The sequence below is a fragment of the Manacus vitellinus genome, unplaced genomic scaffold (genome assembly GCF_001715985.3).
Source record: "Manacus vitellinus isolate BGI_N305 unplaced genomic scaffold, ASM171598v3 scaffold_57_pilon, whole genome shotgun sequence".
Taxonomy (NCBI): Eukaryota; Metazoa; Chordata; class Aves; order Passeriformes; family Pipridae; genus Manacus; species Manacus vitellinus.
The window spans coordinates 819,685-835,810 of NW_021940666.1; the positions used below are offsets into that span (position 1 = coordinate 819,685).

Below are 16,126 nucleotides of genomic sequence, written 5' to 3' on the forward strand. Positions count from 1 at the left end.
TTCTGTGTAACTTTGCTCTGGGCAGAAAGGTAGAACTAAAGGACTTTGCAGCCCCCTCCTCCAATAACAGCCCCCAAAACTGCCCATCTCCAACTTTTGTCTGATCAGGAAATGGAGTGTTTCCTTCTTCATCACCAAAAACCAACTGACTGTTCTATTTTCAACTGAGATGTACATTACATGTCCTTGAGAACGAGCCTCATCTAAATTAGTTTTGATGAAGGTGATTAAAACAAATGAGACACTTTGGAAATAATGGCAGAATTAGTACAGCCTCTTTGATTTACCTTTGCTGAACACCTGTAAGGAAAAAGTCACAGTGAAAAGAAAATTAACCCACTCAGACCCAATACTTTACTGCTGTCAAAAGAAAGGGGGGAAAAGCAGGGGTGTAATGATGAAAGAAAACGGGAAGATCCAGCAGTTATGTGGAGCAACAACATTTTCCTCACACCTGATCAGAATATTAGTTAACTGCATGAGATGTTGAAAGTACAATAAAAGGTCAGATGGTCTTATCTCATGCTAAATATTTCTGGGAGTTTGCCTGGTATGAGCTACAGAACAGGAAGACTGGAATGGTGGATATCCTGAAAACACCCACAAAACCAGTCTGAGGCCTTTCCTCCACCAGGCCTTGGAAAAAGCACATTTCTCCTCCTTTTCTTTGAGGAAGAAAACAATAAAAAAGCAGAGATCAAAATGAAGTTTGCCTACCTACCTACCTACCTTTGGCTAGGGTAGGAAACCTCCCAGGGTTTCCTATCTGGAATTCATGAAAGATTTCACTCAGAACAACTTTTATGGGGTTGGTGGTGGAGGTCTGGGTCATGCCTTGCTGGGAGAAAATACAGAAAGGGCAGATGGTCCCTGTGCCAGCATGAAGAGAACTGGTTGCAATGCAAAGTCATGAGGACAACATACTTCAGGTAAAGTAACTTGTGAATCACAGAACCACAGAATCATTTCTGTTGGAAAAGACCTTTAGGATCATCGAGTCCAACCCTTTAAGCAATGAAGAAGGTGGCTGAGGAAAAGTTTGCTCTCTCTTCTATTCCAAACATGATACAATATGAAGCCCAGGGAACAGAAAATCAACAAAGCTTTTCTAATTCATCACTGCCATTGTAGTTTTGAAAATAAAAAACCCCTAACCAACAGGCAAAATTAATCCTTCTCGCAATTCCCAGCCTGAACAGAGATTGTTATTCCTCATCCAATGGTCAGGTCCTGGGGGGCATCAGGCACAGCATCACCAGCCAGTCAAAGGGGGTGACTGTCCTGCTCTGCTCTGCACTGGGGTGGCCTCACCTGGGATCCTGTGTTTAGTTTTGGGCACCAAAACATAAGAAAGACACAGAGCTATTAGAGAGTGTCCACAGCAGGGCAACAAATATGGTGAAGAGTCTGGAGGAGATGCCATGTGAGGAGTGGCTGAGGGCACTTGGTGTGTTCAGCCTGGAGGAGACTGAGGGGAGACCTCATTGCAGTTACAACTTCCTGGTGAGGGGCACAGGAGGGGCAGGCACTGATCTCTCCTCTGTGGTGACCAGTGACAGAACCCAAGGGAATGGCCTGAAGTTGTGCCAGGGGAGGTTTAGGTTGGGTATTAGAAGAAGGTTCTTCCCCCAGAGGGTGGTTGGGCACTGAACAGGCTCCCCAGGGCAGTGGTCACAGGACCAAGCCTGACAGAGTTCAAGGAGTGTTTGGACAACACTCTCAGGCACCCCTGCCTCCTGGGGTGTCCTGTGCAGGGCTGGGAGCTGGACTCAATGATTCTGATGGGTCCCTTCCAACTCAGCATATTCTGTGATTCTATGAAGTCTGACAATCTCACTGGTTATCTCAAAAGATGTAAATTTTCAATTAGTACTCCTGACTTGACTTCACACATAATCCAGGAGCTGCTCCTGTCAGGCAGTTTTGCACACTGCATTTATTTACCCGTCTGGTTCAAGCAGGAGAAACATATTTTCCAGAGTTGGACGAAGCTTTTTTATTTTCTAGATCTAGTAAATACATTACCCAATCTAACACACCTTAAGGCAACAAAAAACAGATGTGGCCACTTCTTGAAAAGCAGAGGCACAGCCCAATATGAGTTTGGGGAGCTTACAAGCAGAACATCCGACCTAATGGCTCTCACAGCGACTCCTATTTCTTGTGCCCTTCCTTATTTCACCTACACCACTGTTATTACAACCACAACTCCCTCCTTAGGGGTTCTCTGAAATAACCTGGTGTCCCATTGTCACTCCTTTGTCAGAGAGGGTTATTTGAGACTGGCACTGTCACCACTAGTTATGGGCTGACTCACAGGTGACATCAGCTCAGAGTTGTACCTTCTGAAACACACCCCTGAACACACAGGGGAAAATGTGGAGTCCTGCTCACCCAGCACAACTCCTGAAAGGGACTTTAATTCCCCAGCAGCACAGCCTGCCTGGCTTTGCCATCCATTGCATTTGTCTGACAACAAGAGGTGAAAGGATTCTGCAGCTCCATTGTCTCAACTGCAGGATCTAAGAAAACACTGGCAGGCTCATCAGAGAGGTTTATGAGCCTGCAATTCAAAGAGATTAAAAGGGAAAATCTACTGAGATTCTTTCAGGCTACAGAACAACATTAAATAACTATTAGCAGCTTGGTTCAGTAAAGCTTTACTAGAGCCCTTGCTGGGTCATTCAGAAAGTGTAAAAGAGGAAAGGTATTTAAGTTTCACTTGAGGATACAATAAATATTTCTTGGGCTATTTGAGGCTGAGTTTTAGGGAAAGGGTTGCTAGCAGTAAATGGAAATTTAAGCCCTTTAACAGTTTATGGTAATAGTAAAAATAGTCATAATACTTGAAAGATTTTTCTAGCTCTTTATTCTTCGGATTTGTTTTTCAAACCAAACAAATAATTAAAGAAGTTCAAGATTTGTAGTCAGTCAAATACCATTCATGGTATTTGCTCAGCATCAAAATCACTACAGTACTCAAAACTTCTATGTTTTCAGAAGTCAATATTTTCTAAAGGCTTTTCAGTTTTTTAACAATTATTTGAGTCTTTTGACTTAATTTAAAATAATTACATATTAATTAATTTGAAATGAAAACAATGTGTTGAGAATTTTCATAACAAAAAGATACGTTTGTTATAAAAATACCAAAAAAATATTGCTTCACTTGTAGCAGATGAGATTTAACTCCAGAGAGTTAAAAGGCTTGTACTCCAGCTGAGGGTCTACTGCTGTAAAATCCAAGGCTGGAGAAGGAATATACACTTCTGTCACTTACAGAGGATAACCTAGCACACAGAAAAACCACTGGTATGGTCAGAGAAAGCTGGATTAGTGAGCAGATCCTGCAAAATGAGCTATTTTAGCTTAACTATGAAATTTTTGTTGTGCCTCGCTGCCTAATGGGAAGATACAGAGGATGGAAGCAGATCCATTCTCAGGGGCAACTGGCACAAGCTGCAACACTGGCAATTCCAGTTATTCCTGCAATTCCTTATGCCTAAAAAATTACACAAGAGCAAAAGGAAAATTACACTGGAACGTGTAATTTTAGAAGTGCAATTTAAAAACTGAAAATCAAAAGGAGGCACGTGCAGATATGTGAAAACTCCTCCTGGTGATTCTGCCCCCCACCCTGTAAACCCTTGGAGCCCACAGGAAAGATGGAGAGGGACTTTTTACGAGGGCACAGGACAAGGGGAAATGGCTTCAAACTGAGAGAGAGCAGGTTTACATGAGATATTAGGAAAAATTCTTCCCTGTGAGGGTGGGGAGGCCCTGGCACAGGTTGCTCAGAGAAGCTGTGGATGCCCCATCCCTGGAAGTGTCCAAGGCCAGGTCGGATGGGGGGCTGAGCAACCTGGGCTAGTGGAAGGTGTCCCTGCACATGTCAGGGGGGTTGGAACTGCATGGTCTTCAAGGTCCCTTCCAGGCCTTCTATGATTTATGGACATCTGTGTCCATCAGCATGTGAAAACATATTATCCTTCACAGAACCTCACGAGAGCCATACATGGAAAAACCCCCTAGATTCTTAAATTTTTCCACCCAAAATCATATGCAAAGCAACTGGTTTTAGTGTCAATCCCATCACTAGCTTTGAATTATTTGCTACATTAATCATCAGAAATTAATCTAAGTCACTGATTTATTGATTTAATTTTGTGACCTTTCTGTTAATCATTCAATCATTAATAATTAAAACATAAAAATTCATCATTAATAATTAAATCATAAAATTAACTCGTATTATTATCTTAAAAATGTGAGTGTTTAGATACAGCTCCTTTGTCCATAAGTCAACAAAACCCCACAAAAGTTGTGGGGCTGCTACTCAGAGGGACCTCAACAGGATACAGAAGTGGGTTGGCAGGGACATCAAATGGTTCAACCAAGATTAAGTCCTGCTTTTGGGATGGGATAACCTGCACCAGTAAAGACCAGGAGACAGCTGGCAGGAAAGCAGTTTTCCAGACAAGGACCAGAGGGTCCTGATGGACATTCAGGCTCAACAGGAGTCAGCAGGGCACTCCTGTGGCAAAGGCCAACCCCACACGGGGTTGGCTGAGCAAGAGCAGAGCCAGCAGGTCAAGGGAGGGATTTTTTTTTCCCTCTCCACTGAAGAAATTGCATCTGAAATCCTGTGTCCAGTTTTGGTGTCCCCAGTCCAGAGCCCTGCCACATGGGAGTGAGTTCACTGGACTGCCAGCCCGCTCAGGGGCTGGGACACATCACACAGGAACACAGGCATCTCATTCCCCACAGCTGCTACAGAGCAGGGTGGAGAGGAGACTTCTCAGAGGTGCACAGAGGAAGCATGAGAAGGGAAAGGCACAAGCTGCAGGAAGAGTCCTTATATCTGCCTTGATAGAAGAAGAACATGTTTTGGTTGGTTTGGGGGTTTGTTTTTCTACTCTGAGGGTGTTCCAGCACTGGAACAGGCTGCCCAGAGCAGCTCGAGAAGCTCCATCCTTGGAGACACTAAAAACCAGGCTGGAGAAGGTCTGAGCAACTGCTCCATGGACTTGCTTTAAGTAGGAGATGGATCTAGATGACCTAGGATGGTCTCTTCCAGCCTACATGATTCTCTGATTCCGTGAGAAGTTTTTCTTCTTTCCAACTGTGTCCCAAAAGCATGAACTTTCAGGGTTCAGATGACTCCTAATATGAAACTGTAAAACAGGGTTTTTTCCAGTCACTGAAAACCTTTTGGTAATGATCAGTGTCAAGCTTGATTTTAACTGCATATTCATCTTTTTTAAAATGGGATACCAAACAAAGATTGGAAAAATCTGAGAAGAAAATTTGTTGACAAAAAAAAAAAAGTCTATTCTTAATAGGTAAATTGTTACACAGTTTTTCTTCCACCCTCCAAATTTTTCACAGGGACTGCAAGATTCCCCATTATAATTCTTATATGACAAAACAATGAATTGGAAAAGTTTTCCCACATACAAAGAGGCAGTTCTAGTAAGATTTCTAGATCAGAAATGCTTGGATAAATATTTGAGCCAAACCTCTACACAGTTTGTGGTTTGTCCCTTCCCGTTTGATACTGTGGCCTGAAGGCACAAAAAAATTAGGAGATTATTGGGAAACCTTCAGAGAAAAGTAGTATTAAGATATAAAAGCACATTCACTTGTTACTCTCAGCAATTCAAACAAAAAAATTTAAAACCATAGAGCCCCACAGAATTTCAGCTTCTTGGAACTTCTCTGGCTACTGGATTTCTGAGCCAAGTAATTAAGATTTAGTTAGTATAGCACAAGAAGGTACATACAAATAAACAAACTGTGAAATGGGGAAAAGACTCCAGTGCAAAGAGCTTCCTGCTGATGGGCAGCCACACACACACACTCTGGCATCCTTCAGATCCTCCTTCCTAGGCTTCCTTTGCATCTTACTAACCTGCTGTATTATCTCTCTCATCACTATTCCCCTTAGCTGCTGTCTCCATCCCTTTGTTTCTGTGAGCTTTTATGGCAGTGTCTACAGAATTTGTCTAGAATCATGACTTCAGAAGCAGCTTGACAGGCATTCAAAGAACTAGAATTTATTTCACCATCATTCTGCTGCCAGGGAACATGCTGGAAAGAATGCAGGGAGGCTGCACATGTATGTTATGTGTGGCTCAGTCTGGAACACTGGGACCCTCTGGGATAAAACACATCTATCCCATTACCATCCCATTACCAAATATTGGCAAAAATAAAGGTACAATTTGTTTTCTTTATTTCTGTAAGAGACTATTAACCAAGTCTCTTATCCAGAATCTTGAGATGGTTTTCTGAAGAGTTCATCTGGATGCAAAAGAATCTCAGAAACTATTGATAATCTTCAAGTTACTCTAGAATAAGTTTTGTCAAAACTAATTTATAGCAATGTCCTTAAATTCCAAGGGAAAACAAACTAATTGATTAAAATCTTGATGTAGCTCTACTTCAGTGGATTAACCTGACCCAAGCAAAATGGAACTTCATAGTCTGGATTTAAGCTTTCGGTAAAACTCACTGGATACAGAAAAGACTCCTCACTTAATCTCTAATTTCTTTTTTCCCCGTGCATGTACAATTTGTGAAAACAGAAGACACAGCCAGCATTACAATGCTAAGAGTACAACAGGATGAGAGCACTGGGCAGGAGGAATTCCTGTTCTGGCATCACAGAGATGAAAAATAACTGAGATGAAAAAATTATCCAAGTCTGCTCACATAACAAATTAGCCCAAGATCCAATTTTTTTTCCGTTCTTCTAAAACATTTATTCGACGACTCTGTTTTTGGCCCTGCCCCCCCTCTTTTCCCAAAGCCACAGGAAGCCTGAAGTGCAAGATGATTTAACTGGAGGATTCCTCCCGTGGATATCCAGCTCTGTGTCCCTCTCTTTCTCCCGCAGCGATGCATATCTGCGGGATGACTACGGCTTTGTGTCTCCGAGGCCCGGCCCGCGCGGCGGCAGGGGAGTTAAAAAATCAGCACAAGAGAGAAAGGTCTGATGGTGTGCCAATGGACAATGGCAGAGAATTCAATAACAAGCTGCAGAGACAGTGGGCTTTTATCAGACACATTCAGAAGTGGTGGTGGCTACACGTCAATGCTGGAGCCGAGTGTGTTGCTGCCGAGTGCGACCGAGTGTTTTCCCCACAGGCAAGACACTATTATTGACTCCCCCCATTAACATGTAGGGTGGATATACATTTATTGAAGGTTCTAATGGAAGGCTGAGGGACTCCTATCCTGAGGCCAGAGCAGAAAGACAGCCTATCACTTCATGTAATGGTAGCCCATGTGTGACAGACCTGACCTACATTTCCCCCCTTTCTTTCTCACAACAGCCTGTCACTGTTTTAAGAAGCTATTTTCTGAGAGGTACAAAAAGAAATGCATGCTAGAGCTGCCTAGTTAATGTGTTATATTGGAATATTATTTATAAACCTGTTTTAAAAGGACTAGTTTAGACTACAAATGAATTATGAAAGCTACTGTAACACAGACACAACGAAAAAGAATGAGTCCTAATGATTCAGGAGTGGTTATAAACCCACACGCAGTGAACACTTGGATTAACGCATATCTAAGACACTGCAACAAAATGGAGCACAAGACTTGAAAGTAAGAACAATTAATGAAGCTACCTTCATAAAATAAAAAGGGCTAAGGCCTGCAATCAGTATACATTTCACAATAATCCAAGCCATTAGGAATAATGCCCCCTAACGTTTTGTTGGAAGCCATTCAGTGGTTTCAGTAGCTAATGTATGTGGAGCAAGAGCTATAAATAATGGATTTCCACGCTGGAAAGTAGGACAAGAGCGAAAGAAACATTTGGTTCAGCACTAGACAGCATTTTAAAATACCATCTACCTACCACTCCCAGCCCCTGCTTATTTAAAGAGCTGCTGCCACTACAGCCCTCCTTGGCAGGAACCTACCACGCTGCTGCAGGTCATACTCTTTTTTTGTCTCTTCGTTCCCTAGAATTTTCCACGCTTGATCAACTTCCAGGAACCGCTGCACGCGCTCCTCCACTTCTCCTGCCGGCACATCTGCCTCCTGCTTGTCTGGGTGATACTGCCAATCAAAAGGGAAAAAAAAAAAGATGAAAAAGTTGAGGGGAGTGGAAGTGAGGAGGGTGGGAGAGCAGCAATCAATAACACATTTGATATTCAGTCAGAAGGACAGAGGAGAGGAGAAGGTCTGGGCTGAGGTGCCAAAGGAAGGGGGACGACGGCGCCGGGCACAAGAGGAAGCTGCCAATTTAATCAGCCCCTGGAATGGCAGTGGAACCACCAGTGGCACAAATGTCACCACGAGCACCGACGGCATTTTCTGGATAATTTGCTGGTGGAATCGTTGGTCTTATGGGCAATTTACCTACCACAAGCAGAGATAGGTACCTGCAGAGGACCACGACACGGGAGCAAGGGGAGGTGCTGGAGGTGCTGGGAGCTCTGGTCCCACCACACAGAGCTGGTTTAAACAAACCCACCAGTGTTTAGTTAAGGCTATTGCAGATAAACTGAATGCTGCATTACATGGGCCGAGCTTTTTTTGTGACTTAAATGGTAAATAAAATATACATGATCAAATATAATTTATATTACACGTAATTTTACTTTTGAAAATATGCTTCAACATCTTTAATTTCTTCCAGTTCAGCGAATCAATAGCCCTTCCAAATATTTAAAGTCACGGATCACTGGTTACAGAATTGTGTCATTTTAGTTAAGAAATGGTTATTCAAGGACATGGCTGCAAGAAATCCCGCGTTAAACAGGCAATAATAATTAAAATAGTAACACATTTTCTTTACCATTTGCTCTGAGCAGAACACTCTGACTTGTAGTTCAAACGTCTACTGAAAAGGAACCCTCAAAGCTCCATCGTCCTGTAGCTTTAATTCAATGCCAATAATCTTTTTGGATATTTTAAATTGCTCAGTCTAAGTGATGGACCAACAGGAATCAGCATTTAAAATGAGGTAGTTGCAATATAATCATGCCTATCAGCTGATAAGTGTGTTATAAACCAAGATATCCCTTATCCTGGAGTTGTAACCACCCTTTATACTGACACCAGTTGGGGTAGTGAAACTTAGAACATCTGTTCTACAAGTGTTTAAGCAGATTTCTGATTAAATTGATTTCTCTGATTTAGTTTATGAATAATTTTGGAAAGGAAAGAAGAGAGTACTAATATCATGTGTGCTTGATAAAATCCAAAATGTAAAAGGACCACTTCTCTGTATTTGAGACTGAACCTCACACTTGCTGAAAATATGGCTGAAGTACAGTTGTGATCCACAAAGGTTCATCTCTTAGGGACCCCTTTTCTATCTTCCCAACTGAAGATGACAAAAGTCTAAGGTGCAAACAAAACCAAAAACATTTGGATATTGCATTTAGTCATTGTATGCTAAATAGATAACACTCAGATGCTTGGATTGGCCACAAAGACCACAGCTCCTCAGATCAGCTTCTTACAAATACATGGAAACATTACTGACCAATTGCCCACAACAGAACTAGGAATACTGGCTTCTCTCCTGCCAAGAACGTTGAGAAAACACTCCCACAAAATTGGTCACACTTCTCCTTTGTTGTACCAAAACCTCATCTGATGGGTTTAGCTTTTAACTCCTTTCCTATAGATTTGGCAAATTTAAAATCTTTGTTTTATATTAGAAAGATACAATTTCATGTAACTAGTGTCAACTACATTGTAGGGAACCTACTAATTAAAACACATTTCTATGTTTATCTATCTATTTGTCTCCATTTTGGTCTCCAAGCTTTCTGAACTTATTTGCTCCTTCCTCTGTTGGGTTTTTTTCCTCTATTGCCATCTAATGCCTTTAGCAGACTATACCTACACTAAGAAAAATCCTCAAACCTCAGCTATTTTACTCTAATCCTCCTCCTTTTTTTTTTTTCCAATCCCAGTGATCCCATTTCATCTGAATTTATGTACCTGCTCTGACTGACTCTCTTTTCCTACTCTCCAGCTCACTGATCAAAAGCCAAGAACGCTTGTTTCTAGCAAAAATCCAGTCTTGGTTCAACTTCCCATGCCCTTCTTTCCTCTCCAAGACAACCAATGAGGTGTCCTCTCTGCAGTTGTTTCAGACCTTGTTCAGCCAGCTCAGACACAGAGGACTGAAGTTCAGAGGGGGCACTCGAATGTCCTCCGTTAACCCTTCAGACATCAACTGGCCACACTCTTTTTTTTGTCTCTTCCCTCCCTCTTGATCACCACATTCTTGCTTGGGGTGCTGCTCCCTCTCCTCCCAGAGCAGCTGCCTCAGCAGAGCCAGGGGTTTGCTCTGGTGTTGAGGGAGCTGACACATGATGGACGTTTCTGGTCTCCTCCCCTTTTCCCATCCAGCCTTATATTTCTGGGTTAATCTCGGCCGCCGCCGCGCACGAGCTCCGTAATGAAAGCAGACAGGCCTGTTTTCTACTCCACCTACCTCCTTCTACTCACTCTGAGCTACTGCTCATCTCCCCCTCCGTGCAGCCAGTTGTAAATTTTTACTCCAAATGTTAGAGCCCCTCGGTGTCTCCTGTGATATCACTTCTCCAAAGCTGTGCAAATGATCTCCGTGTCACTCACGCCCACCGCCCGAGCAACGCTCTCAGCCACGTTACTGGATGCATTTCAATCTTCCCACCTGCATATGGGTGACAATTTTAAGCAGCAACACTTCCACAAAAATAGCTTTTGGCTGAGCACTCATCCCGAGCACTGTGTCCAAAAATAATTTTTACTAACACGTTATTATTTAATAGGACTTCATAAAAACAATAAAGGATCTTTTCCCAAGTCCAACAGAGGCAAGGGAAAAGGAAGAAGGTTGGAGATAGATGCCCAAGCTATTTTTCCTTTATTATACCTGTACTAGAAGTAATTTGCTAACTGTCCTCCATTACTAAAGACTGGAATTTGTATCACTTTACATCATATATCACTTCATATAATATGACGCTTTGCAGTTACTGTGAATGTGAAAAAGTAAACCAATTGATCATGGAAATGTATTAGTTCATCTGTTACCTATAAAAAATTACCTTACACACACACACACAATACCACTGTTCCCTCCCCTGATGTTTATCTTCAATGTCACATTGTCATAGTATCTCTTGAGGACTCCGGTTCTTGGTCCAAGAGTTATTCAAAACCAAATTCTTAGGGTTTTCAATTGCTTTAGCTGTTGAAATCACCAAAAAAATTTGAAAACCTCGAAGTCCAAAATTTGAAAACCTTGAAGTTCAAAGCTCAGATGAAAAACACACTTTAAACAGTATCTGTTGGAGACTGGGTGAAATGGGAAACATTTTCCTCGGGAAACAGGAAAGCAGGCTAACACAAACTTAACCTCATGCCCTTTTCAATTACAGTATCATTATTGTAGCTTTATAAAACAACTGTATTCAACTGTCTTTATTTTTAATATCCATCAGACTGTACTTTTCAGCAGGCTGGATACAGTGAGAAACAAGGTATCACCTGGCAAACAGGCTCTAAAAAACAGATACAGGTTCAGTTCATCCTTCTACAAGTACTCGAAAATTTAGAAATTTTTTCATGGAAAATTTTTTAGGTAAATTAATTGTATTTCAATATGCTCATCTACTGCCTTTGATACCTGCTACTGAATAAAGAAAAAGCAAGTAAACGAACCTTTTCTGTCTCAGAAAAAAGGTGTTAACGTTGTTACGTTCACCAAATAATTAAAGCTGTAGACTCTATGAAAATTCCTTGACTTCCAAAACATCCATTTTATTTGTGATATTCTTACTTGTACATTGTCCACACTTGATTCCAAAGGTATGGGAAGATGAAGACTGGACATTGTCGTTTTGTGAAGAGAGGGAAAAATTGAGTACAAGCACAGAGAGCGTCGGCCTACTGTACTATTTTGACTTTTGAAGTTATTTAGAGTAGTTGTTGATTTCTTAGATATTTACAGATGTGGCTTAAGTGCTGTGGTCACGTGGCCAGTTTAAGGAATTTTGTTTTAGGGACTGTAACTGCTTTCTTACAAAAATGTTACAATTAGCCTTTCAGGCCCAGGGTGTCTACAAGAATTTGGAACACACCACAGCAAACTCAACTGCTACCCTCTGCACTCCTGCCTACTTTATACTCCACGGAGTTCGGACCCTTCCGTGCTTCAGGAACTGCAAAAATCAATCCCTGGAAGTTAATACGACCACTGTTAATACCTGTAATGGTGTTACACCTCAGTAACACATCAGTGGACCCTGAGAACTCTCCCACCACAGGATGAGAAGCTGGCTGAGCTCTGGTTGAGCAGAGCTAAGGGCCCCGTCCTCCCGACACTCGGGCGAGTTCCTTAACTTCGTGCCATAAATCTACCGGGGTCGACTGCTTTTAATCAAATTCAAATTAGCAAGCAGAAACCCTCCAGTTAAATCAATTTAATGCACGTTTCTCACTGGTGCTCATGAACGTATTTTTCCGAAGACATTTACGGCGCCCAGCGAGAATCAATACGGCTCGTTGGGAGGGGAGGGGGGAGGCACAAAGGCAGAAGGTTTACACTAAGTCTGTAATCTCTTGCTAAACTGTGGAACACATGATAACCAAACCACTTAATATAACTACTTTTACTCATAACTGCTTTTCCACATGCCAGATTGAAAGGGTTGATTATTTAGAAGAGGTTAAAAAATTACTATCCCTTCTGGAATGGTACATCACCGTGGCTATTTAGCCTTGTGTATAAAGGATACTCACTTCAAAGATGCACCACATCTCTAATGCCACACATCAAATCAAGAGGTTTTATTTTCTATGAAAACTACTACTGCTTCCAAATTTTATTTAACTTATGAAAAAGTTAAGGAATAATGCTTTCTTCTACTACTTCGTATTTCACAGACAACTGTAAAAAACTTCCTGCTGAAATGACACGGCTTTTAAGTAAACCTATTTGAAATGTAAACTTCTTTTTTTTCTGACTGAGGAAACTGAAGGGAGATCAGCTCTATTTTTTTTCCAGGAATGAACTAACAAGTACTCTCCACTTTCTACAGCTTTGTCTTTCCTACTTTCCAATATTTTTTCTTTCCTACTTTCCAATATTTTATGCAAAGCTGTCAAGTGTTTGCAGAAATCTTCAGCAGAAAATAAAAAGTAATATAAAAAGGATGAACCAGATATGGCTGCATAAAATCCTTGATCTTCTCTCCTGAGACAATTGTTTTGGAAAGGTATTTTCAGACTTCTAAAATTTTCTTTATGGACCCTTTAGATTCCGCCCCTCCACCCCCCATTATTAAGGTTCTAAAACTCAAAAGTAAAGAGAGGTACAGAACGATGAGGAAACCATCAGAGCTCAAAAATTCAAAAGTTAGACTATTCTGGACTTACTATCATAAGTCATAAAGTAACCATTAAGTAGTCACTACTACCATCAGTTACAGCAGAGTAAATTTCTAAACTATCCAATTTATTAAAGATTTTTAACTCTGAAATCATCTACAGTCTCGTGGATCACCTTGCTAAACTGAACTGACAAGTCTTGAATTCCTGCTTTATTTCCAAAGGGGATGTGTGCCTATATTGGAATAAGGGATATGTTTAAAGGTGGAGATGTGCCCTATCTTCCTGAGTAAAGCAAGGATTTTACAGTAAAGTAGGATTTTACCAGATGATTACTTAGATCCATCCAAGTAGTTGTGCTTTGGAAGGAACTACATTTAATGACTAAATCTAAACTTTAAATGAGAATAAATGATAGAATATTAACATCTCAAATTAACTTAGTATCTCAGCATCCTTCTCCCTTTCTCCATGTAAGGCATCTTGCAGTAGCTACAGTAGTTTTGTAGCTTGACAGTATTTTATGCACGTAATGCTGCTACAAGTGTGATTTCCAGCCAAGTATTAATTACCTTTTCCTTTTTTTAAATTGTAAAAGTAACTGGAAGCCACAGTGTTCACAACCTACACTACAACACCTCTTGGAATTTGTAAAAACACTGCAGAAATCGTAAACAGATGTGTATTTATATTAAAAGAATAAGCAGTGATGAAAGACAATGGTGAGGGTCAGGGAAGAGAACTTCAACCCAAACTTCACTGCTTCATCTGGTGAAGGCACCGTTTTTGAGGAATGAAAGAAGTGAATTAAAACTGCAAACAGAAGAGGCAAAAGTCATGAAACCAGTGTGCAAGGGGCTGGTTGGATTACCAGGGCAGAAGTGAAAGCATGGGACAGTAGGGGATAACAGCAGGACACAGCCCTGACACCCACTGGCACTGACAGGAGAGGGAGGTGAGTGACAGGGAGTGGCCATGAGAGCTGGATACTCTGTTGGTCAGAAGGGGAAAAGGATGAGGAGAGGGGAAACACTGGAAGCAGCTGGATGAAGAGAAAAACCCAAGCCGTTATTTTCCAACCACATTTCCAGACTCATGGCTGGGAACCCAACAGAATGAAACTGCACAGATTAATACTAAGCACTTTTAGAAATCACATTATCCGTATTTGGAGGTTCAATCTATTTATTCTTGTAACAAAGCTCAATATTGACCAGGCAATATATTCAAATTTCAGAATCAGAACTCTCCCTCAGAGTCAACATAAGACAATTCGGTTAATAAGTCTAAATTGTTATTTAATTTATAACTCACTACGATATGAAGAAACCCTAATGCAGACAGTCTTGGTCTGTACAATGTTTAGCAACAAACAAGCATGTTGCACTGGGACAAAATGCACGAATCATCACCAGTATGTCCCTTGCAACATAATGAAGTGCACCCTTTTAACAAAGCAACAAGACCAAAATGTGTAAGTTAACGTGAAAACAAAAGTAGCAAAATTGGAAGCTACGTTTAAAAACATTTTTCATGCTTTATCCAACATTTACACGTTATCAACTGTAATTGTTATTATCTACAGGTTAAGCTAATGAAGGCAGGACAAAAACTGTCAAGTGTTCTCATCTGACACAAGTATTCATAGGTCCATGCAAATCTGTCTGTACACTACAGAGCTCATCACAACACTTCACATTGTATCAAAGAGAAGCTGCAAGACAGTCAACATTAAGAAGAAAAATATTAACCAGCTATTTCCTATTTAACTTCCAATTGATTCTGAATTCTTGTTACATTTCCCTGCCTTTAAATAAAATTTAAAAAAAATAAGAAATCTGAGTAAATTTAAGGCCAGGCTGTTCTTAGGAGGAAACTCCTTTTGCCCCCGCTCACAATATATGTAGTAAATACCAGTTTTTCGTGGGACTTGCCAATAAATCTCACCCCTTGACATAGTGTCTGTTCATACCCAGTTTTTGGCTGCTCTGCCACAAATGCCAACAAAGGGACCAATTAATGAAAACTTTCTTGATCCATTCCCAGTGGATGAATGTCCGCCTTGCAGAAGGTACCTTGACAACATTCATCTCACACAGGCCAAATGGTTGCTCTGTGGTAGCAATTAAGACACCACCAGCCTTGGCTAGATTTAAACCAACAACCAAATCTGTGTAGGTCGGAACAAATGCTCACAGAAATCTGGAGAAATTAACTGCTAAACAAGGGCTGGACTGGGTCATATAATTGCATCCATTTCTCTAGTTATTTACAGAGCACGAGGACACGTTTTTGTAAGAAAGCAATTGCAATCCCTAAACCAAAATTCCTTAAACTGGCCACGTGACCACAGTATTTAAGCCACATCTATAAGTATCTAAGAAATCAACAACTACTCTAAACAATTTCAAAAATCAAGATAGTACAGTAGGCTGACATTCTCTGTGCTTGCACTCAATTTTTCTCTCTCTCTCCACAAAATTCAGTCCTCACCTTCCCATAACTCTGGAATCAAGTGTGGACAGTTCAACTTAGTGGGGCATTCCTCCCCTTTCTAAAATTATATACAACACTCCAAGAGCTATGTAATTACACTTAAAGTTTACACTTTGGCTAATTTTACATACATTTCACACTGAATAGTTTAGGCCACAAATCCCTACCAGCATGTAATAGAATTAACACCCATATCTGGTACTACCCACGCCAGGGATGTGTCAGCTATGTCTGAGCAATCAAGCACAACGCCTCCAAATGATCATTTATTCTGGTT

The 16,126-nt window shown here is 41.0% G+C and overlaps 1 protein-coding gene across 2 annotated transcripts in view; it reads right to left on the reverse strand.

The window, feature by feature from the left end:
• The window catches only part of DNAJC24 (DnaJ heat shock protein family (Hsp40) member C24), a 34,532-nt gene that overhangs the window by 3,738 nt on the left and 14,668 nt on the right, over positions 1 to 16,126 (reverse strand). For both annotated transcript variants that reach the window (XM_018081841.2, XM_008931479.3), the window contains exon 2: positions 7,935 to 8,073. In XM_018081841.2, the coding sequence (XP_017937330.1) occupies positions 7,935 to 8,073 (139 nt within the window). The remainder of the gene's footprint in view (positions 1 to 7,934; positions 8,074 to 16,126) is intronic.